This window comes from Rhinichthys klamathensis, unplaced genomic scaffold (assembly GCF_029890125.1).
Source record: "Rhinichthys klamathensis goyatoka isolate OS25496 unplaced genomic scaffold, OSU_Roscu_1.1 h1tg000053l_1, whole genome shotgun sequence".
Taxonomy (NCBI): Eukaryota; Metazoa; Chordata; class Actinopteri; order Cypriniformes; family Leuciscidae; genus Rhinichthys; species Rhinichthys klamathensis.
In genome coordinates, this window is record NW_026606598.1 from 1,242,777 (window position 1) to 1,266,283 (window position 23,507).

Genomic DNA, 23,507 nt, shown 5'->3' on the forward strand with positions numbered 1-23,507 from the left:
GGTCACAATGTACAGCAATACTCATTGCCTCTAACATGACTTCTAGAACTTAATTTGATGAGCTTATGCGCCTGTTTTGCGAGAGGTTTTTGCTGATCTCGTTCAGCTTAGCTGTTATAAACTTTTGCTGCATATGAAAAAATACATGCCCCATATATACAAGGCAGTTTTCAGATGCTATGTTTGGCTATCGACGTACAGGTCTAATAAATATCTGTATTTGGTGTTCAGTATTAAGGCACGCTGGTAATGACAATCTCCTGAACAAGACGTTTCAGACAGCATATGGTGATTAAGGCAAAAGATATGCAACAGCAGTGATATGCAACAATAAAATATATGATTGAACCATCTCTGCCTTTGAAAACAACTAAAGGCACAGAAAACGTCAGCATTTTTGGATTCATTGTCTTGCAATGTCTGAAATTGGCACAATAACTTTTGTTTTGAGGCACCATGTTAAAATGCCTGCAAAAAGGCTTCGGTTTAGTTTACTACAGCCCTGATGTAGCGTTCCTCTGGTTTCACCAATGGATGCAGACATTTTAGCCAACTAGCAGTCTGTAGTTCCACAGATACTTAACAATCCCAAAGAGATCTAACGGAAACTCCAACACATCCAGGCAATGAGCTTTGTTTTTCCCAGCATGGAAGCTGATGGATTCAAAAGGCCCCCAGAGAGTGAAGAAGTCTCTCAAAAATGTGCAAAATTTGAGCTGGATTCTTTGGCCGGTAAGCCAGGTAAGGTAAGGTAAGCCGATTGTACGAGAGCCAGGTCCAGTTTCTGTTCCTTTCCCTCTGCTGTTGTAGTGTTTTTTTTTATTTCTAGCATAGAGAGAGAGAGAGAGAGAGAGAGAGAGACACTGAAGCTACAGTATAGAAAGGTTCTCAGGCTGGTGCTGACTGGTTCCACCAAGAGACTCCATTTTGTGGTCTCGGCTTGCAGACTGTAGCGATTGCCCTCGGGCCAGCACCATCATCGTGTCACTAGATATCCCAGCGAATTCAAAAGCGAATGTCCCGTAGAACAGCATAATGATGACACAGAAGACCCACTCGAAAATGGCTGATGCATGTTGCAGGACAAAACTTTCCTGGACAAAAAACACCCCGCCTGAGGAAAGTTTCATTAAGGAATAATAGTGAACACTGTAGACTCATGCTCAGGCCTGTCTGCATTACAGGAAGAACATGCATGAACTCAATGACTGAGAAAGAAAAGTTCTGAGAGGTGTCATGATGATTGAACATTAACAAAGGTTAATAAATGCTGGAAAAATATATTGCTCATTGTTAATTCATGTTAGTTAAAGGTGCAGTGTGTGATTTCTAGTGGTTTCTCTACAAAGATAAATTAAGAAATTATGTTTACGTTATTATTCAGTAAAACAATATGTTATTGCGAATATTATTGTTACTTGTTCATCATTGTGTCAGTGTTTTATTCGCTGACTTTAACTAGCTTCCTTGCACGAAGAACAAAATAGTAACGAAACGCGTTTGTCCGTTTAGGGCTACTGTAGAAACATGTCGGCGCATTTCAATGTAAGCGGATGTAGATAGAAATGGCTCATTCTAAGGTAATAAAAACATAACAGTTCATTAAAGGAGCTGTATGCAAGATTGTGGCCAAAACTGGTACTGCAATCACTTTCAAATTACTGTAGAGCGGTGTATCCCCTCCCCCTCCCCCCTGACTCGAGGTTGCCAGATAGGCTGCAGGATCCAGCAGGAACGTAGGCTGCTACAAGGAGCTTTCAACTAGAGCAGAGCTGGCAACCCGGATGCCGAAACACTACTGACTTCGTGATTGGTAGATAGGTGGAGGGTGGGGCTTCAGGCCAAAACACAAGATGACAACATCAACATCAGTTGAGGGCTGCAACTGCACTTTTTAAATGACAATATCGTGGCCGTACTACTGTTGTCAGTGATATAAGTATTTGAAATGAACATGATTTCTTAATGTCTAGAGACACACCAGGGCCATTTTATGATTAATTGAAAAACATTTCTTACATACAGCTCCTTTAAGTAAAGGTCTTTTTACACCACTGAAAACATAGTTATGTATATGATATTGCATTTCTGTCAACAGATCCTCCTAAATATTACACAATGCACCTTTAATGGATAAACTAATTTGAACAAATGAGTAGTGTTACCATAAAAATCTAATATTGTGACAGCCCTAATACAAATATATAATATAAAAGCAATATGGATGAGTGATACTGTAAAGGATACTAAGCACCAGGGCTACAAAAGCCAGCAGGGTCATAAAGAGGCGCAAATGACCCATATTATATTCTCCCTGAGTCTTTGCCAGGCGGTAGGTCAGCGCAGACTGCAGACACACAAACAGCATACTGGTGGGGAAGGCCACTCCTGCTCCAACATAGTGAAGAACCTTGGCGTTATCCACCTGTGAGAAACACAACGACAGGAAACAACAGTGAGCACTGATTCACCAATCAAAACTACAGATGTCGCATACTGGGGAAGTAGTTTAGTGTGTGTGTGGGAGGGAGGAGATCCATGGTACCCATTAAGGGGAAAAAAAAGTTCTGCATTTTTTTCTTTATTTGAAATGGAAAAACCACAAACAAACTTTTTGGAGTGTATTTTCCTATCTAAAAATAGCCACATCTCTAGGAAATTTCTCTTCATTTTCCCCAGCTGTGGAAAGATCATATTTAGAGAGCCCTAACTGTTCAGTACAAATCAGTTTAGGAAGGACTAATTAAAACCAAACAAAATTGCACATATTGCAACACAAACTCATGTCGAAATATTTTAAAACATAACCTGTAATCAGTGTAACTCGGTTTTCACATTACATATATAAGTATATTCAACACATTTTTGTACTTGAAACAATGAAGGCTGGATTAAAAATATCAGAGGAAATATTTCAGTACAGTAAGTAAGTGGATCTGGTCAGTTACAAAATCACATTCCCAAAAAGGTCATGTAACATATTTTGGGAAATTCTGTTTATGTCGTATTTCCACTTTTATAGCTGCAAGTTTGCTGTGCTCGCCACACAGGACTGTATGGTGTGTTTATGGTCTGAGTGTTCACAATGCCACATCACATACAACTCCTGAGCCAGTTTCTCACCGCCAGCAGAGGGCAGCAGTGCACCCACAACAATCAAACCCATTAACTCTACTATGAATGCCACACAATCCAAGGTCGAGAATATCAGTCCATAATATCACACTATTATAATACTACAATATTAGTAATGTATAATGTTTTTTTTTAAAGAAGTCTCTTATGCTCACTAAGGCTGCATTTATTTGGTCAAAAATGCAGTGAAAACATCAATATTGAGAAATATCATTACAATTGAAAATAGCTGTTTTAATATCTTTTAAAATGTAATTTATTTCTGTGATGGCAAAACTGAATTTTCGGCATCATTACTCTAGTCTTCTATTATCAGAGTTGAAAACAGTTGTGCTGCTTAATACTTTTGTGTAAACCGTAACAGCATTTACTTGAAATAGAAACCTTTTCTAACACAAACGTCAATCATAAATGTCTTTACGTCACTTTTAAACAATTTAATGCATCTTAGCTGAATAAAATTATTCATTTCTTTAAAAACAAAACTGGACGACACACTGAATTAAACATGCAATGTGGTGAGTAGTATACTATATTTCACAACAATGAACATACATAAATAAAGCTGCAAGCAGCAATTATCAGGGCCAAGCGCAAGAAGTCGAAAAGAGATGCCAACATGGCTGGGAGTGTCAGACCAACTGCAGCAAGGAGCAATTAAAGACATTTAAAGATTAATTTTGGCAAAATGGCAGAAAAATCATATACATTAACTAAAAATATGTAATTATGGATTATCACTTTCGACCAATAGGTGGCGCAGTTACGAAATGTATGTGGTGTGGTCAGAGTGAGGTGACAATGACACATACAAAGTTTGGTGTCAAAATGTCAAGGCATTGCAGAGATAAAGCCTGAATAGTAATTTTGGCAGTATGCTTAAACTTTGATGCTGCAGTATACGAAAACGGTTTTGTCTATCGTCACGAAATCCATAACTTTTAGTCGGCACGGTCTGGAGATGAACATACATAAATAGGGTTCATAAGTATACAGCAATAGGTGTGTTCGCAAACGATCTGAGCGACCATTGTGTAATAGGATGTGTGAGAAACACCAAAATACTTAAACTCAAGGGTCTCACTGTTTTAAGACGTTATTTTAAACACTTTTCAGAGCAGGCCTTTTTATCTGACTTGGCAAGACTGAACTGGGATCGTGTTGCATTGATTCCTACTATAGATGAAGCCGTCGCTTTTTTTCAGGAACAGTTCTTACTGATTGCAAATAAACATGCTCCCTTCAAAAGGCATAGAATAAAGAATAGGGATAATCCTTGGTTCTCTCTTGAACTAGCCCAGTTAATTCAATCAAAAAATAAACAGTGGTCCCTCGCAAGGAGGACCAACAGTAATGTAGATTGGCAAAATTTCAGAACTTTGAGAAATCAATGCACCTCAGCCATTCGGACCTCTAAATCAAATTATTATCTTACTTTAACTAATGATAATTTTAATAATCCATCAAAATTCTGGAAAACAATTAAGGTATTACAGAACAAAAAGGCTTCAGACTTTCCTCAGGAATTGAAAATTGGAAATGTAACCATTACTGATAAAATTTATATATTAAATGCCTTTAATGGTCATTTTGAGAAGGCAGGTCACTTATTTGATCAACAGCTTCCATCAATTTCAGTTGATCCTTCAACATGTTTTGTGTTACCTAGTACATCTTCCGCTTTCTCATTTGATTTTGAAGCCATACAAGTTCAAGATGTTCTGCAATCACTGACCTCAATAGACCCTAAAAAAGCGCCTGGACCTGATGGTCTGGATCCCTTCCTGTTAAAGGTGGCTGCACCGGTCATAGCTGAGCCTATTACTCACATTTTTAACATGTCACTAAATTCTAACCAGGTTCCAGTCAAATGGAAGCAAGCATATATTACACCCCTTTTCAAAGCTGGTGATCGATATGATATGAACAACTTTAGACCGATCTCTAATCTTCCTGTTCTTTCAAAAATATTGGAATCATTAGTTAACATTTTAAATGAAATGCAATCCGGGTTCCGGTCAGGGCATAGTGCAATAACTGCCACTTTAAAAGTCACGGATGATTTCAAAGAGGCTATAGATAATAAATTTACCTGTGTTTCTCTGTTCATAGACCTTACAAAGGCGTTTGATACTGTGGACCATTCATATACCCTGATGAGAGCTGGTATTGGTCGCAATGCAGTCAAATGGTTCTATAGCTATTTGACCAATCGTTCGCAAATGGTCAAACATGGTAATGATATGTCAAATCCAGTTCCTGTTACAAAGGGTGTTCCACAAGGTTCAGTTTTGGGACCCTTGCTTTTCCTACTTTATATTAATAATATTTGTGACAAGCTTAAATTTTGTAAGTATCATCTGTATGCAGACGATACAGTTCTGTACTCTTGTGCCCCCACAGCTGAGTTGGCCTTTTCTAAAGTGCAGGCAGATTTTGATACCCTGCAACATGCTTTATTAGATTTAAAGCTGCTTTTAAACCCACACAAAACTAAAGTCATGGTTTTTAATACTGGGCGTACAAAACTACCATCCCTATCCATCACGTCACTGGATGGAGTCTGTATCCAGTCTGTAGATAATTATAAATATCTGGGAATCTGGATGGACAAAAGCCTAAATTTTAAATGCCATGTTGATCATCTTGCAAAGAAATTAAAATTCACATTGGGCTTTCTGTATAGGCTAAAGTCTTGTTTCTCCTTGGCTTCACGTAAACGCTTAGTTGCTGGTCTTTTTTTATCCCAGATTGATTATGGAGACACCATTTACAGGTTTGCCTCTCTGTCCACTCTGTCCAAACTTGACCCCCTCTATCATTCAGCACTCAGATATGTCACTAACTGTAGTTTTAGGACACATCATTGTGTATTGTACAATTTATTAGGATGGTCATCTCTTCATTTGCGCAGGCTCGAACACTGGTATATTTTAATTTATAAGGTCATTTTAGGAAAACTTCCAAATTATTTAAACAGGAAATTTTCATCATTTCAAAGCGGTCACAATCTCAGGTCACATAAATGGCTTCAGTTCAAAGTCCCTGCTATCAGAACAGAGGCTGGAAAGCTAAGTCTGTTCTATTATGGCCCTTGGTCTTGGAACGATTTGCAGTCCAAACTTAAACTAAAATCCCTCATTTCTTTAAATGATTTTAAATATCGAATAAAGGAGGTGGTCACTATTAACTGTAGTTGCTATGCCAATGCCAGTACCACTTAACTTTTTATTAAATTTATGATTTAATATTGTTTGCTTCTGTGAATAGTAGTATGTAGGGCATTATGTAGTACCTAAATGTTTGCGTTTTGTTGTGTCATGGTGTTGTATAACATGTTGTCATGGAGATTTGTTTTGTTGTGTCTTTGTTGTATCTAATGATACAACATGATGTTGTGATTGGTTTCTTATTATTGTTTGTAATTTGTTTAAATCCTGCTATCTGACCACTGTCTTGACTAGGTCTCACTTGCAAAAGAGGTTTTAACCTCAATGTGACTTTCCTAGTTAAATAAAGGTTTATAAAAAAATAAAAAAATAAAAAAAATAAAAAAAAAGATGACACGATTCGATTTTGGTGAAAATCATCAAACGGTCTAGGAGAAGTTCGAAAAAATAGGTTTTAAAGAAAATAAAGATGGAGGACAGGAAGTTTGGTTGACTATGGCAAAATTGACATCTATGTTTTTGGCATAACCCAAGGAATCTATTAAGACCAGTGTCATTACAATAGGCACATTTATTCAAAAGCTATTAGCATTTTTGTAAATTCCGTTATAAATGTTTTACCACAAGGTGGCGCTGCCCGAAACTTTTTAAGTACCTTCAAGGCATGGTGCCGATGATTCATACAGAGTTTCGTAACGATACGATAATGTGTTCATAAAGTATAACATTTTATAATCACAATACTGTATTGAAGTCAATGGGAATTCCATGTTTTGTTCTATTAAAGCGCCAACAAGAGCCACAATCCCACTATTTTTTTAAGTGTCCTCTGAGTGAGCCCATACATATGTGTCAAATTTGGTGAAAATATCTCATTTTGTTTTGAAGTTATAGACATTTATATGAATAAACATAAAAAATGACCCACACCTGACTTTGTTTGCATTTTCTTGCCACTTACTATTCATATTTTGACATTTGGGCATTAGCATATAGCCAACGACCTATGTTTTCAAACTTCTGACGGTGGTTTCATCTCGATTGGTCTAATGGTTTCGAAGATATCCACAAATGTTTTTTAAGCGCTAAATCACAACGCTACACAAACTGTAAGGTGAAACCTAGCATGTTTGGTATCGTTGGACTGGGCAAGGATTCAGGAACCTAATGAGACTCCCATGAAAACCAATCAACCACACCCAGAGTTATAAGCATTTGAAAATTTAATTTTACCACTAGGTGGCGCTGGTTTGAAACTTCTCAGGCTCCTTCAGGGCATCGTACTGATGACCCATACCGAGTTTCTTAAGAAGAGGATCATGCGTTCATAAAATACAGCATTTTGGTACAAAATTCAAAATGTCCGATGCCTAAAATGGTCGATATGGAAAAATCCGAAAAATAACTTTTTGCCTGCATGGTCTGGAGATGATCTGGAGATGATCTGGTTAAATTTTCGTGAAAATCGGAGCATCAGCCTAGGAGGAGTTCGAAAAAGTAGGTTTTTCAGAGAATTCAAAATGCCGGACAAATTATCATGAAGTTAAATGACGTCATATGGTGCAATCGAATCGTCTTGAGCCAAGGAATTAGTGGGAAATTTAGTTTGTAGCCTTTATGGCATAAACATGAGTGAAACTTTGGACAGTTGGTGGCGCTAGAGGGATTCAGTTGGAGACTCCAAATTTGCTATGGTGACAGTTCAGCCTCTATCTGTTCCAAATTTCATAACTTTCCCCGCAAGCGGTTCTATGGGCTGCCATAGACTCCCAAAGTGGAAGAAACGGCGGAAGAAGAATAATAAGAACGCCAATGATTTCAATAGGTGCCTACACACATTCTGTGCTTGGCCCCTATATATATATATATATATATATATACGTATGTATGTATGTATGTATATATATATATATATATATATATATATATATATATATATACACTCACCGGCCACTTTATTAGGTACACCTGTCCAACTGCTCATTAACACTTAATTTCTAAGCAGCCAATCACATGGCGGCAACTCAGTGCATTTAGGCATGTAGACATGGTCAAGACAATCTCCTGCAGTTCAAACCGAGCATCAGTATGGGGAAGAAAGGTGATTTGAGTGACTTTGAACGTGGCATGATTGTTGGTGCCAGAAGGGCTGGTCTGAGTATTTCAGAAACTGCTAATCTACTGGGATTTTCACGCACAACCATCTCTAGGGTTTACAGAGAATGGTCCGAAAAAGAAAAAACATCCAGTGAGCGGCAGTTCTGTGGGCGGAAATGCCTTGTTGATGCCAGAGGTCAGAGGAGAATGGCCAGACTGGTTCGAGCTGATAGAAGGGCAACAGTGACTGAAATAACCACTCGTTACAACCGAGGTATGCAGCAAAGCATTTGTGAAGCCACAACACGCACAACCTTGAGGCGGATGGGCTACAACAGCAGAAGACTCCACCGGGTACCACTCATCTCCACTACAAATAGGAAAAAGAGGCTACAATTTGCAAGAGCTCACCAAAATTGAACAGTTGAAGACTGGAAAAATGTTGCCTGGTCTGATGAGTCTCGATTTCTGTTGAGACATTCAGATGTTAGAGTCAGAATTTGGCGTAAACAGAATGAGAACATGGAACCATCATGCCTTGTTACCACTGTGCAGGCTGGTGGTGGTGGTGTAATGGTGTGGGGGATGTTTTCCTGGCACACTTTAGGCCCCTTAGTGCCAATTGGGCATCGTTTAAATGCCACGGCCTACCTGAGATTTGTTTCTGACCATGTCCATCCCTTTATGGCCACCATGTACCCATCCTCTGATGGCTACTTCCACCATGTCACAAAGCTCTAATCATTTCAAATTGGTTTCTTGAACATGACAATGAGTTCACTGTACTAAAATGGCCTCCACAGTCACCAGATCTCAACCCAATAGAGCATCTTTGGGATGTGGCGGAACGGGAGATTCGCATCATGGATGTGCAGCCGACAAATCTGCGGCAACTGTGTGATGCCATCATGTCAATATGGACCAAACTCCCTGAGGAATGCTTCCAGCACCTTGTTGAATCTATGCCACGAAGAATTGAGGCAGTTCTGAAGGCAAAAGGGGGTCCAACCCGTTACTAGCATGGGGTACCTAATAAAGTGGCCGGTGAGTGTATATACACATACACTCACCTAAAGGATTATTAGGAACACCTGTTCAATTTCTCATTAATGCAATTATCTAATCAACCAATCACATGGCAGTTGCTTCAATGCATTTAGCAAAATGGTGTGATCCTGGTCAAGGCCATCTCCTGAACTCCAAACTGAATGTCAGAATGGGAAAGAAAGGTGATTTAAGCAATTTTGAGCGTGGCATGGTTGTTGGTGCCAGACGGGCCGGTCTGAGTATTTCACAATCTGCTCAGTTACTGGGATTTTCACGCACAACCATTTCTAGGGTTTACAAAGAATGGTGTGAAAAGGGAAAAACATCCAGTATGCGGCAGCCCTGTGGGCGAAAATGCCTTGTTGATGCTAGAGGTCAGAGGAGAATGGGTCGACTGATTCAAGCTGATAGAAGAGCAACTTTGACTGAAATAACCACTCGTTACAACCGAGGTATGCAGCAAAGCATTTTTGTGAAGCCACAACACGCACAACCTTGAGACGGATGGGCTACTACTGCAGAAGACCCCACCGGGTACCACTCATCTCCACTACAAATAGGAAAAAGAGGCTACTATTTGCAAGAGCTCACCAAAATTGGACAGTTGAAGACTGGAAAAATGTTGCCTGGTCTGATGTGTCTCGATTTCTGTTGAGACATTCAGATGGTAGAGTCAGAATTTGGCGTAAACAGAATGAGAACATGGATCCATCATGCCTTGTTACCACTGTGCAGGCTGGTGGTGGTGGTGTAATGGTGTGGGGGATGTTTTCTTGGCACACTTTAGGCCCCTTAGTGCCAATTGGGCATCGTTTAAATGCCACGGCCTACTTGAGCATTGTTTCTGACCATGTCCATCCCTTTATGGCCACCATGTACCCATCCTCTGATGGCTACTTCCAGCAGGATAATGCACCATGTCACAAAGCTCGAATCATTTCAAATTGGTTTCTTGAACATGACAATGAGTTCACTGTACTAAAATGGCCCCCACAGTCACCAGATCTCAACCCAATAAAGCATCTTTGGGATGTGGTGGAACGGGAGCTTCGTGCCCTGGATGTGCATCCCACAAATCTCCATCAACTGCAAGATGCTATCCTATCAATATGGACCAACATTTCTAAAGAATGCTTTCAGCACCTTGTTGAATCAATGCCACATAGAATTAAGGCAGTTCTGAAGGCGAAAGGGGGTCAAACACAGTATTAGTATGGTGTTCCTAATAATCCTTTAGGTGAGTGTATATATATATATATATATATATATATATATATATATATATATATATATATATATATATATATAGAGAGAGAGAGAGAGAGAGAGAGAGAGAGAGAGAGAGAGAGAGAGAGAGAGAGAGAGAGAGAGAGAGAGAGAGAGACAACAGACAGATAGATTCACAGACTGACAGACGGATAGATTCATAGACGGACAGACAGACAGACAGACAGACAGACAGACAGATAGACAGATAGATAGAAAAACTGTCCCTAGATCTATCCCTTTCAATTACTTCATGTTATTTATTCTTTTATTTCTTTTTTGAGACACAAACAAAAGAGAAGTATCAAGTGTTGCAGGAAGAACTTTGGAAACCATAAATCAACTCCAGGCTTTGTCAGCGAACTACTGATTATCTCAGCAAATGATATCCTGTGTGTTTCCCTAAGGCGAAGACTTCCCCTTCACTTCTGTCCAAATACTGAGCTGCAGTTCCCTGTGCTTTAGTCGCACTGTCATTAGGACAAGGTTCTCGGCTCTGTAATATGCAAGGTTTGTTATGGGCATCTCAGGCTTAAGGACAGGGATCAAAGCTGTCAAAAGCTTCCCAGTCATGTGGGAAAAAAGCACAGTGGATGAGACTGTGATCATGTGACCTGTCGATGGAAATACACTTGATGTATTAGGCCCTGTTTACACGAAAACGATTCCGGGTGAAAGGTAATAATATTTTATCGGATGTGCCTTTCGTTTACACGGCGACGGCGTTTTTGGGGCTTAAAAACGCAAAAAAGTGAAACCACCCTCCAAAGTGGAAATCTTAAAAACGCTCCACCGTCGCGTTTCCGTCTAAACGGGTAAAAACGCAAATCTGCTCATGGCGGCTCTCGTCGCGTACGCATTTACGTCACAGGCATGCGCCAGTACAGGAAAATAACAACCAACATGTCGGATTATTTCCATACGTCGGACCTTCAAGTTGACCTAGCGGCTCTGATAAACGTCCAAGAGTCTTTTCAATTTCGCGCTACTAGGGAGAGAAGTAGAAGGAAGGTTGTACGCAGGCGCACGGACTTGTTGTTGTTGTGTGGCAGTGCTTCACATTGCCACCTAGCCGCCTGGAGTGCATACTACATCGCATTTCTAACACTTTTGCGTCTCCATATGCACGCAGATTTCCCCCCCATAACGCTCGTCTAAACGCAGAATAAAAAGTGAAAACGAAACGCCACTTTTGCGTTTTCTCTTCAGATCGTTTCCGTGTAAACATGGCCTTATTCTGCACAGACAAAATTCTGGCCATTCATTTCACCTTACAAAGAAGTTAATAACTTCAATAGTCCAAATAAGAAATCCAGGCAAACACATGGGGCCTCCTTTATAAAACACATGTATGATCGGGTTTGATCTTAAATACCATGGATTTTTATCCTATATCAAAGGAGAGGAACAAATCAGGATTTATAAATGCAAAAACTGACGTGAAAATGTTCTTATGCGAACAACAACAGAAGAGCATGCGTGCAAACTTTTTGGTACTCATATGCCAGTAATTCAATTAATTCAACATTGTTTATGAAAATGTATACATACATACATATTTTTTATAGTTAGTCATTTATATGAATGATTTCCCAAAAAAAAACAAATAATAATAATAATAATAATAATAATATGGCAGCGGCTACTTACACAAAGTGCAAATAGCAATAGTGTAAATAGCCACAAAAAATATATATTTTGTGCTAGACAGCTTCAACCACATTATGCAGTGTCTATTTTTGGACTGTCAATAGATAAACACTTTTTAACAAAAAAAAGTGTTAAACAAGATATATGATGTATGATGAGTTCCATGATAAGTATGCGATTAATCACGATTAATTGCATACTTATCATGGAATTAAGCATACACAAATTATCTTAAGTATGCAATTAATCGTGATTAATCGCATACTTATCTTGGAATTCATCATACATCAATTATCTTGTTTAAAGGGGTCATTTAATGGTACATGCACTTTTACAAGTTGATTGTACTGAAATGTGTGTTGGCAGTGTCTGTACACAACCATCATATAATGATAAAAATCCATCCAGTGGTTTTGTTTTAATCTCCTTATATGTTTTCCCCTGCCTCAAATCAAGCCGTTCGAGCCTGTGACGTCACAAGCTCGCACGCCCCTCCCACGATTGTTGATTGACAGAGCGTTTCAACACAGACCCGCCCTCGCTCGTGAGGGAGCTGTCAATCATAGTCCGCGCGGACCGGCGCGGTCATCGTTGATATGCTGGAGCACTGTCTATGAGCAGAATGGCGTCTAAGCGATTGTGGTGTTCTGTTCGTGGGTGTAATAACGAACACAGCAGTCATTTTAATGTTCCTAAATCCGAACCACTGAAGACGCAGTGGCTGTGTTTGTTTTCGAAGGGAATATTCCCCACGAGCAACGTCAATGCTCTCATGTTTGCGCGAATCATTTCACACACCAGACTGCTTTATAAACGAGGATCAGTATAAAGCTGGATTTGCTAAGAAGCTGCTCATGAAAAATGGATCGGTACCAGATATTCGTGTTCCTGCTGAATCTCCAGAAGAACGGAAGTGAGTGTAACGTTTTATTAAACTTTATATTAATATATTAATCTTTGCAAATCGCTAGCTGCACGCTTCACAATGAATGCGTCTAAGGTTTACACTCAGGGTACATTACGGCATGTTTTCTATATATGACGTTCTCAATATAATAAATTCATAATCCCACGTTTATACTGAACAACGCGTTATGGTTATTGTGTTATCGAGTTACAAATGGTGAATGCACAGAACAGAGAGGCGGAGTGAGCAAAGCTCATTATCATTTAAAGTCATATACACTGAAACGGCGTGCTGAAAACAGAGCTGTTTTTGACCAGGTAAAATAAGTGTTTTCTTACAATACTAATGAGAATGTTTAATTAAAGTATATTACAAACTTTTAATTTAGACCCTAAAGAATCATATTAGCTTGTACAAAAATGGCATTATATGACCCCTTTAACACTTTTTTTGTTAAAAAGTTTTTATCTATTGACAGTCCAAAAATAGACACTGCATAATCAAAGTATATGCCTACATCAACACATTGAAACCAGCCATGTCTACCACACATACATTTTCAGAGAGCACGTTTGGATTTAATTCATAACGAGATATTTGTGGGTTGGATGTAATACACATTGTGCTTGGATTTAAGGTAAGAGAGAGAGAGTAATTTTACAAATCGTTCAACATAGGAATTTATTCTGAAACTGAGGTACGTTCACATTTAGGATCATTATACACGCGTCTTTAAAAATAAAGCCCCTGGACTCTCAACTAACCACAGTAGTAAAAGTATAAGAGCTGGTTGTTTTCTAAACTAAAGCCTTGGGCTATCAAATTAGCTAGAGAGAGGAGCTCCTCTCACATGGACTTGCTTTAACATGTGGTTGAATGCCTGCCCTACAGAAAAGATCCGTTTCTCTGTCTCTATGTCTCTGTCTTTATGCAGACGGTCCTTTAAGAACAATAAAAACCTGTTTAAGAGTTTGATAGCATACAATAAACAGTGCTGTCAAAAGTAAATCTTAATCGAATTACACAATATCCGACTAATTAATCAAATTCAAGTCAGGTCTTGCTGTTTTTCAGCATCTCAAGCTACGGTTGTCATGTTTTTATGGAAGCTATAATACAACCTTTTACAAAGATTTTATTTTTGGGGTTTACTAGAGTAGGTCTTAACGCTTGAAGGTTAAAAAAAACATTACTTTTCACATATTTTATTATGTTGCAGCACCTCTCTTCCCAGTCTGTCAGTAACGCTCCGTTTAGTTTCTGTCTCGATGCAGTCCCTCCTTCCGAAAAGCGCAATGTGCTCTGATTGGTCGGCTGGACCATGTGTTGGGATTGGTCAACCGCTTTGAGCGTGTTTCAGAAATATCCCCACCTTACCAAAACTGCAAGTTTCACGAGTTTTAACCCAAGGTTTAACGCAAGTCAACCAGGTCTCGCCCCTTTGTAACTTTGCAGACCTTTTTCATGCTCAAACAACAACATTGCACTAAAGAAAGTTGAAAATGTGAAAAAGCATACTCAATCCTCTTTAAGATGCTGTGAGAAGTCAAAGTAGTTCAACTTTGAAATTTGTGTTCTGCTTTGCTTTGTCTAGCTGTTATTCAATAGAAACGTGTCCTTTGTGAAAAGCTCCACTCATTCTGTGTTCTAGGTATGGTTTAGTGAGGAATGTTGCCTGTAGTAGCAGTAATAATAGACTTCACAAAACCATAGACGCGATACTTTAAACTTGATTTGCTCTGACAATGCCAAAAAAAGAATTTTGTGTCGGGGGGGCATGATTAAATTAATAAATGTATCACTTTTTTAATTTTTAAATTTTTTATAAATCACACTAAATTACTGTGGTAATTTGAGAGGTCTAATAATAAGCAATGGTATTTTATTCATCATGCGTATGTTTTCCTTCAGGGGCCACTTTCTCTTCTATGGGAATGCAGAAGAAAATATCTTTACAGGCTGGTAGAAGGAATCTACAGTTTGCTTTGGCAGCCTGTAGCTGTCAGACCATCAGGACCGAGAGCAAGTGAGAAACTATGCACAGAACACACACAACGACACACACTTAAACAGTATAACACAGGAAGAGCAGAGCACCATGCTTCATTTATCCAGGATGATTCATCCAGTCAAATTCGGAGCAAGAAAGTTTGGCTGTAGCTAAATGTTTACAGAGGACCAGTAAGAACACATATAAACAAGCATTCAGACTCGCATATAAAACATGCACACATGCTTACAGGAACTCTAGTAGTTCTCAGGGACTCTTGCTTAAGCATTATTCAGATGAGATTGGGATTATAAAAAGATGGGTACCGGTATGTGGTCTGAAATAAACAACACTTGGACACGTTATAAATATACTCCATGTGTAAGTAAGGATAGGACAAAGTCGCAATGTTTTTCCATATTGCAAAATACATCAAAACTTCAATCAAACTGATTATTGAAAAATTAGATTTTGGTTCTATTGTTTGTGGTTTTGATGAAGGCCGATCTAAATGCAACTGTAAGAAAGGGGCGGGGTTTAAGCAGACTTTGGTGAAATTGGTGAAGTCTGGCATATGCCACCAGAGAGAAGTCTGCATAATTTAACAAATGAACTTTGTACATGGATAAATCGTTCATATTATGGACAATGGGATGTTTTTTTTATAAAACAGATGAATTTCCATTTTATGCCAGCTTAAAGGTGAAGATCATACCTGGCGCTGCTACCACAAAGGCCGTTTTGAGAAAATGTCAGAATCTAACTCTTCTTATATTGATTTTATTCTCTTTTTCTGATTAATACCCAGCTAAAAAAATCCATCATAAACCAGTCACAATGTTCTCAAGAAAAACTGAGATGCGCTGGTGTTGGTCCCCCATAACTCCCGATTCCAATGCTGGGCAACCAGCATTCAAAACATACTGAACGCTGTTGCATGAAGCCAGTTTCAGTTCTTACCCTGGTAACTTCGAGATTCGTTTGACCAAACTCTGTTTTTTTCCGGTTCAATATGGTGGATTGGTTTTTAGCTGTGTTCATCGCCAAAACTGAAGAAAAACTGTGAGGAAAGTGACATATATCTGATGCAATAAAGCCACTCCACCTGTTTATCTTGCACCCAAATTTACAGTGAAAATATTTTAGAGACAAAATTTTGCTGCTAATTATGTATCATTTACATATTATATGAATTATAATTCTGTATAATTCATATATGAATTTAATTATTATATGAATTGACTATTAATATTAAACTTTACATTTAAATAAAATCCTATATATGTAAATCTTTTAAACTGATTAAGGTTACATTGATATTTTCTTTCAGCTACCTTCTCAAACGTTCTCCAGCAACAGTGTTTATTACTGCCTTGTAAATGCATTTAAATTGATGACATTTTTCATAACTATCTCTTAATATTCAATAGAGAAGTGAATTGCACCGGCTCTCTTACAAGAAGTGAAACTGGCGCTCTCATGTTCCATGTTTCCTGCATGTGTCACACTTTAAACACAAACTTAGGATCAAACCCTGAGTTGACAGAGAACGTTTATACCGAGCGTTGTGAGCACGCTGAACCTGATCTAAACCAGGTTGGAATTGTGGTTTTGTCAACTCTAAACCAACTCTGAAACTAGGAGTTTGTTCAACCAGCTTCATGCAACAGGCCTCAGCAATGCTGGATTTTTCAGGAGGGTAGGCTGCCAAAAGTATTACTTTACCCAGAAAGTTGACAACTGTACCAGGCAGCGCAACAGGACATTTAGTTGCATAATTCAACAAAAAGTCTAAATAAATTGGGGGAAGTGATGTGGAGAAATAATATACCGCAAACCACAGACGGTACAATTCAAAACGGAACTTAATTTCTCAGAAGATCCCTAAAAACTGTAGCTAATTTGACACGTCATATTTTTACCATGCTTATGTGAGAAAAACATTCGATTTGGACAAGATTCAAATGAAAAAGTACATCTGTGAACAACTTTAAGGAGTATAGACTCATCTGAATAGGGCTTGAGCTTATTAAGAAATACAAGTCATCTAAGTAGCGCAGCTCTTTCAGCAAGCTCAGACAGGTTTGCAGGAACAGAGTGGCCACACACCTCTACCTATCCAAACAGGACACACTCCAAAAAGCTTTGTTCTTTGCAATCTAGTTCTGTGAAAACACACCATATCATTCCGAAACCAAACTTAAATTCCAAGACCATCAGGACTTTCATGTTCTATCAAATCTGGGAAACTGAAAGAGGACAGTCAGAGTTACATAACGTGACTTCCCTTTTTTCTGATGGTAATAATGAGAGTCTGGCGCTCTTGTCATCCTACACCGCAGCCGTGGAAAGCGCCAGAGGGGCAGGCAGGCCTGCTGATGAGGCGCAGATGTGGCGTTCAGGCCACGTGCTCGTTCCCGCTTCTCCTGCCTGTCAGATCATGGTAGCTCTGGACTCTGTACACACAGCACATGGTGCACCGTGACTCACTCACCAACATTTCCAGTAACCTTCCTTCCATTTTATAGAAAACAGGAAAGGATGGAGCAATCCCTTTTTCTTTCTAAACGAAAGTGCCTATTTTGGTATTGAATGTTGGTGATGGGAATGGAACTAGCACATCTAGATTTTCAAATGTCATAATAAAACAATTAAAAAACAAACTAATGAAAGGCAAGATTGTTATCCAATCAATACAATTCAATCATCTGCACTTAAAGTCAGTTTTAAAAAACAGTCCTGCTTATTTTTGTAAATTTTCTTGACCTTAATGTGCAGGATTCATTGGTGCACATTATTCTAAGAAAAAGTGTCAAAATATGATAACCTTTGAAACAACTGTCCTTTTTGGTCAAAGATTCCAAGTCCTCTTATCCCTCCAACCATATGGTTCTATTGGAATACCTCACGATTCAATCAATTTCCGATGGATACAATCCCAAAGTCCCATACTACACATTTTTCTTGTTAAATATTCCATTCACTTGGAAATATTTCACATTAAGGAAGTAAAATTATTTGCAAATACCACTTCACGACTTTTAGGACTCCATGAAGTCGCTTTACGAGTGCAGTGTTCAATTCCTGTGTTGATATATTTCCTACTGAATCTAGAAGCAGGGTTTGTCCCTTAAAAAACTAAAATACTTCAGTTACATCACAGCCATGAGCCATGATTTGCAAGAAAGATGCTAGTCTAGTGCAGGAGTCATCAATATTTTTGGTCTGTTTTTCCTGAAAGAGAAAGTCTATACATTTTAAAATGTACACTACAGAAGTTTGAGTCCTTAAAAAAAAAAGAAAAAGTATACTTTTTTTAAACAAGGATGCATTAAATTGATCAAAAGTGAGAGTAAACACATTTATGATGTTAGAAAAGATTTCTATTCCAAAAAAATGCTGTTCTTTTGAAGTTTATCAAAGAATTATGGAAAAATGTATCAGGGTTTCCATAAAAATATTAAGCAGCAATGTTTCATAAGCACCAAATCAGCATATCAGAATGATTTTTGAAGGATCATGTGACACTGAAGACTGGAGTGATGATGCTGAAAATTCAGCTTTTTATTCTGCTTAATTTAGTCAACATTAAGGAGCACACTAGCATACAGATGGCATTGAAGACTAAAAGCCACAAAACTCTCATTTTGATTTCATGGGGTCTTTAACATTTTCTCTACAATCCAGTTAAAAACAAGTCACTACTGCAACAGCTTTTATTCCTCTGAAGTCAAGGGAGTTTTATTTGGCAAACAGCATCCCCTGTAACATTTTAGCTCATCTTAATGAAGGCCCGACTGGAGCACAATGTGGTAGGCGGTGGGCAGGAACGTTCCGAACACATGTTCCTTACAAAAACATAGGAGAAGGGATGGACTTCAGGAGCAGACTGCGTTTTTTTTTTTTTTTACCAACTCCAGACTACAGATGGAGGAAAACATCAGAGCAGAGTGGGGAGGGGCCTGGCAAACGTGACCTAATGGACTGCAGACCTCACATGTGCGACCCAAACATGGATCTCTCTGCTCAGTACACAAGGCAGCTCCACACAGCACGGGTGGTCCTCGTATCATTATAATGGCTTAAAGCGAGGCATTAAAGCTATCTTCCCTGCTGAAAAGACTAGGTTGGACCAGCATGAATTTCCATGAAGGCGGGTTTAGGCTGGAGATGCTTCTCAGATATCATGATCTTTCTGATAGACCCAAAAATAAAAATTAAAGGGATCATTCACCCTAAAATAAAAAAATTAAGTCATCATTTACTCACCCTGGTGTTGTTTTAATGCCGCATGAATGATCCCATGTGACACGTGTCATATATTCCAAGTGTTCTGGGGGTTTGGATAGGGTTTGGTAAAAAAAACTAACCGAAATGTAATGTATTATTTAGTGAAATTCTTGACCACGGCTGCACAATGTGCACGTTCGTGAGTCTTTTAGCGATGTAATTCACTCCATCTTGCCCAGAAAAAAGCAAACAAGTTGTGAGAAGTCAAGATTAACAAAAATGCAACACGAAACTATTCATTTAAGTCATCAGTTACACAAACCCATAATACTTTCTTTCATCTTTGAAACACAAATGAAGATATTTTTAATCAATTCTGAGATATGTCCCTCTACTCTATATATTGTCCACACAACCAAATCTTTGATGCATCAAAAAGTTCATAAAAGGATGTAAAAGTAATCCATATAAATCGAGCTGTTAGGCATGTTTGAGCTTCCACAAGAACCAATGAGTTTTTTGCGCATCAAGCAAGTTTGAGCTTCCATTTATCGTATTTGATGTGCTCTACTGTATGTGTGTGCGTTAATCAATGTTTATATCTGAATGAATGTCCCAATTAAATCATATCCACCTTACTTTTTAAAGTACAAGTGGGTGCAGCCATTTGTAACATGAATGTGAGAGGCTTCTGGTGTCATTCACTTACACTGGGAAAAAAAAGTCTTATGGGGTAAGATCGACATGAGGGTGAGTAAAGGATTACACAATTTTCATTTTTGGGTAATCAAACTAACCCGAAGTAAGTCCTCAGGATGTAACAAACAAAAAATGTTTCCATGGCCAGCTAGCTGACTAAGCTTGAAGAAATGCAAGGGAGTAGCTTTGCTTGATTTTCAAAACATTTCAAATATGCAAGGGGAGCAGAACCAAAATAACTAAGTGAATAACAAAATTGCTGATAAGATGAGTTAAGTTCATAATGCTGCAATGACGTAGGTTCATGCCTCTTTTATAACACCTGCTGCCTATGAAAGTTTATAAGACATTACTACAGACTGCTTCAGTGAGGGATGGACAAACAAGTCTGAACCTGTGCTGTCTCCTGCGCACACACACACACACACACACACCTTCTGATGGAGTACATAGTAAAGATTTGGGTGCTTATATTATCAGGAGAAAGGTTTGCCTCTCCCTCTTTCTCTATGGCAACCAACCCATAAAAACCTGTGATGCCCCCATTGGCCGACCTCCCCACATCGCTAGCAGTCTGGGCACTCAGCCAAACGTCCAAACATATCAACCTGCAAAGACCCTGTCGCCAAGGGCTCACACCGATTCATGAATAAAGGTAAAGGATGTTTGTTTCACAGGGCTCGAAGGAGCATGTGGCTCCACATGAGAGGGTTTATGGAGTCTGCCTTTCATCTAAACACTGTGGAGGTGGATCCGAGGTAGAACGGGAGTAAAGTATCACTCATTCATGGATGAAACAGGTATTCGCAAAAAAACCACTTATCCAAACAGTCTAATATATACACATACACTCAAATGCGAGCTAAGATACACTCGCAAACACAAACATAAGCAAGCACCAAGGTTTGGACACACACACTGGACTGAATTTATGTTTCTTATGACCTTCAAATATTTCCTCTTCTGCTGTCACATGTTTAAACAGACCTTGAAGAAAACTGGGCTGCTGTGGAGCAGTCTGTTACAGACGAGTAAGATAGTACGGTTTATGTAATCTGTACCTGGAAGTTGCCGACCATGATGAGTCCTGCAGCACAGATCCATCCAGTGGAGAGACTTGCTGTATTTAACACACAGTTCTGGTGCTTCTCTATCACATGGGCATAGCGTAGGAACACAATCACCATCACTGAGAGTTGGGAGAGACAGAGTGAGAGAAAAAATCTGTTATTTTATAAAGAAATACCACCATTAAAATATTGCATTACAAACAATTGACAAGCAGAAATTAAAAAATGTATTTAAAAACACTGAATATGATTTTTTTTTTTTTTATAAAAATTACATAAACTCAAATGGCAAAAGCTTAGCAGGCTTTAACAATGTAGTCTTAAAATAAAAAACCAACCATCTGGACAACTTGCAACAGTCACTAAGATGTTCCCTGTTGAATGTTATAGCAACATATAGCAGTCGTTTTTCTAACGGTTAAGATTTCTAAAGTATGTGAGTTCATATTTATGTTCACATTTGGCAGACACCAAAGTTCATTCAAGTTCTACATGTACACTCAATAAGTGCCAAATGAGAGTAAAAATGGCTTTGGTGAGTAAAAGGTAACTTTATCAGGTATTTCAGCATTTTATATAGTGTAAATGTAAGAAAGATAGCCAGCCCCTCACTGATATAAGTGGTGTATGCAATGTAAAACGATCTAAAAAAAAAAACATCTGTTGTGACTTGCCCTCATCTTCAAATTGTCATTCACTGAAAATCTTCCACTGAGGTATGATATCTATGAGGTAAATCTATTTTTTCTCCAGAACTCTTAGTAACACATATGTCAAATATTAATTTCATAAGCCACCAAAATTAAAACAACAACATAATGATGCATCCTCACATATTTATGACACAGTATGCACTTTCACAGAGTAGTTGGCTCATTTTAAGTGACACATAAAAACAGCTAAGTAGTAGTCAAGTTATCATAATGACAAAAATACAGCAAAATAATGACAAAAAATCCATTAATCTATTATTTAAACCGCTTGTCCTCTTATAGGATCACTGTGATGCTGAAGCCTATATAGCCAAAATATATTAGAATATATTACAACTTATATTTCTTTTCATATAAATTTGTGCTTGAAAGAAGTATCTTATGCTCACAAAGGCTGCATTTAATTTATCAAAAATACAGTAAAATAATTGTGAGTAATATTGTGAAATATTAATATAAATTAAAATAATGGTTTTATATTTAAATATATCTTTTAAAATGGAATTTATTCCTGTGAAGCAAAGCTGAATTTTGAGCAGCCATTACACCATTACAGCCATTGCCGCCGTCGGTGTATGAATGAGTGTGTGAATGGGTGAATGTGAGGCAAATGTAAAGCGCTTTGGTGGCCATTGGGTCTGTGAAAGCGCTATATAAATGCAGTCCATTTACCATTTACCATTTACACATGATCCTTCAGAAATCATTCTAATATGCCAATCTTGGTGCTCAAGAAACATTTCTTATTATTTTTCAATGGTGAAAACAGTTCTGGTGCTTAATATTTTGTCAAAACTGTGATACAGTGTTTCTTTGATGAACAGGAAGTTTAAAAGAACAGCATTTTTTTTAAATAGCAATCTTTTGTAACATTATAAACTGTCACTTATTATATTATCAATTTAATGTGTCCTTGCTCGATAAAAGTATTAACTTCTTTAACAAAATTCTTTACTTGCCCCCAAACTTTTTAAGCGTAGCCCATACCTACATATTTTAAAAGAATTCAAAATGAGTTAATTTGCTCTTTTTATGTTGTTTTATCAGATGTTTGTATAAATAGGTCTTGATGACATACAGTACATTACCTTACTATGTTAGTGTGACTTAAATGAGACGCAGAATAGTCTCTTTACTCATCGCCAAACTAGTCAGACACACTTTGACAAAACAACTAGTCCAGTATTGTTTTTTGGTCAAGAAAATCCATTGTTTTTCTGGAAAGTCTAAAGAGGCAGGCAATGTGGAAAGATGAAAAGCGAGCGAATAAAAGAGGGGCTTCATGGTGAGATCTCTAACGTAAATCAAGCTGCTGCAATCTGCTCAACTGTTTTACTGCTGGGTTAATGCTTAATGAAAACAGACTGGGGCAGATGTGGCCTGTTAGAGTGGCAGTGTTGGGGGGAGAGGACAGACAATAAACCACCCCTCCTTTCTCAGCCCAATCCACCCACGAGAATGTTCCTGGATGTACTTCTGAGTCAACATTACGACTATCGTGACACATTTACCTACGAATTTTCAAGGTGGTTA

The 23,507-nt window shown here is 38.3% G+C and overlaps 1 protein-coding gene across 2 annotated transcripts in view; it reads right to left on the bottom strand.

Moving 5' to 3' along the window:
- Positions 1-840: 840 nt before the first annotated feature.
- The window catches only part of zgc:154058 (Transmembrane protein 150A-like), a 45,640-nt gene continuing 22,973 nt past the window's right edge, over positions 841-23,507 (bottom strand). Inside the window, exons 6-8 of one of the 2 annotated variants that reach the window (XM_056248065.1) lie at positions 21,253-21,380; positions 2,248-2,425; positions 841-1,114 (exon numbers count right to left, since the gene is read on the bottom strand). In XM_056248065.1, coding sequence (XP_056104040.1) covers positions 870-1,114; positions 2,248-2,425; positions 21,253-21,380 — 551 coding nt within the window. In that variant the 3' untranslated portion in view covers positions 841-869. Of the gene's footprint in view, positions 1,115-2,247; positions 2,426-17,568; positions 17,719-21,252; positions 21,381-23,507 lie in introns of those variants that run through there. The other variant, XM_056248066.1, reaches the window with a different exon arrangement.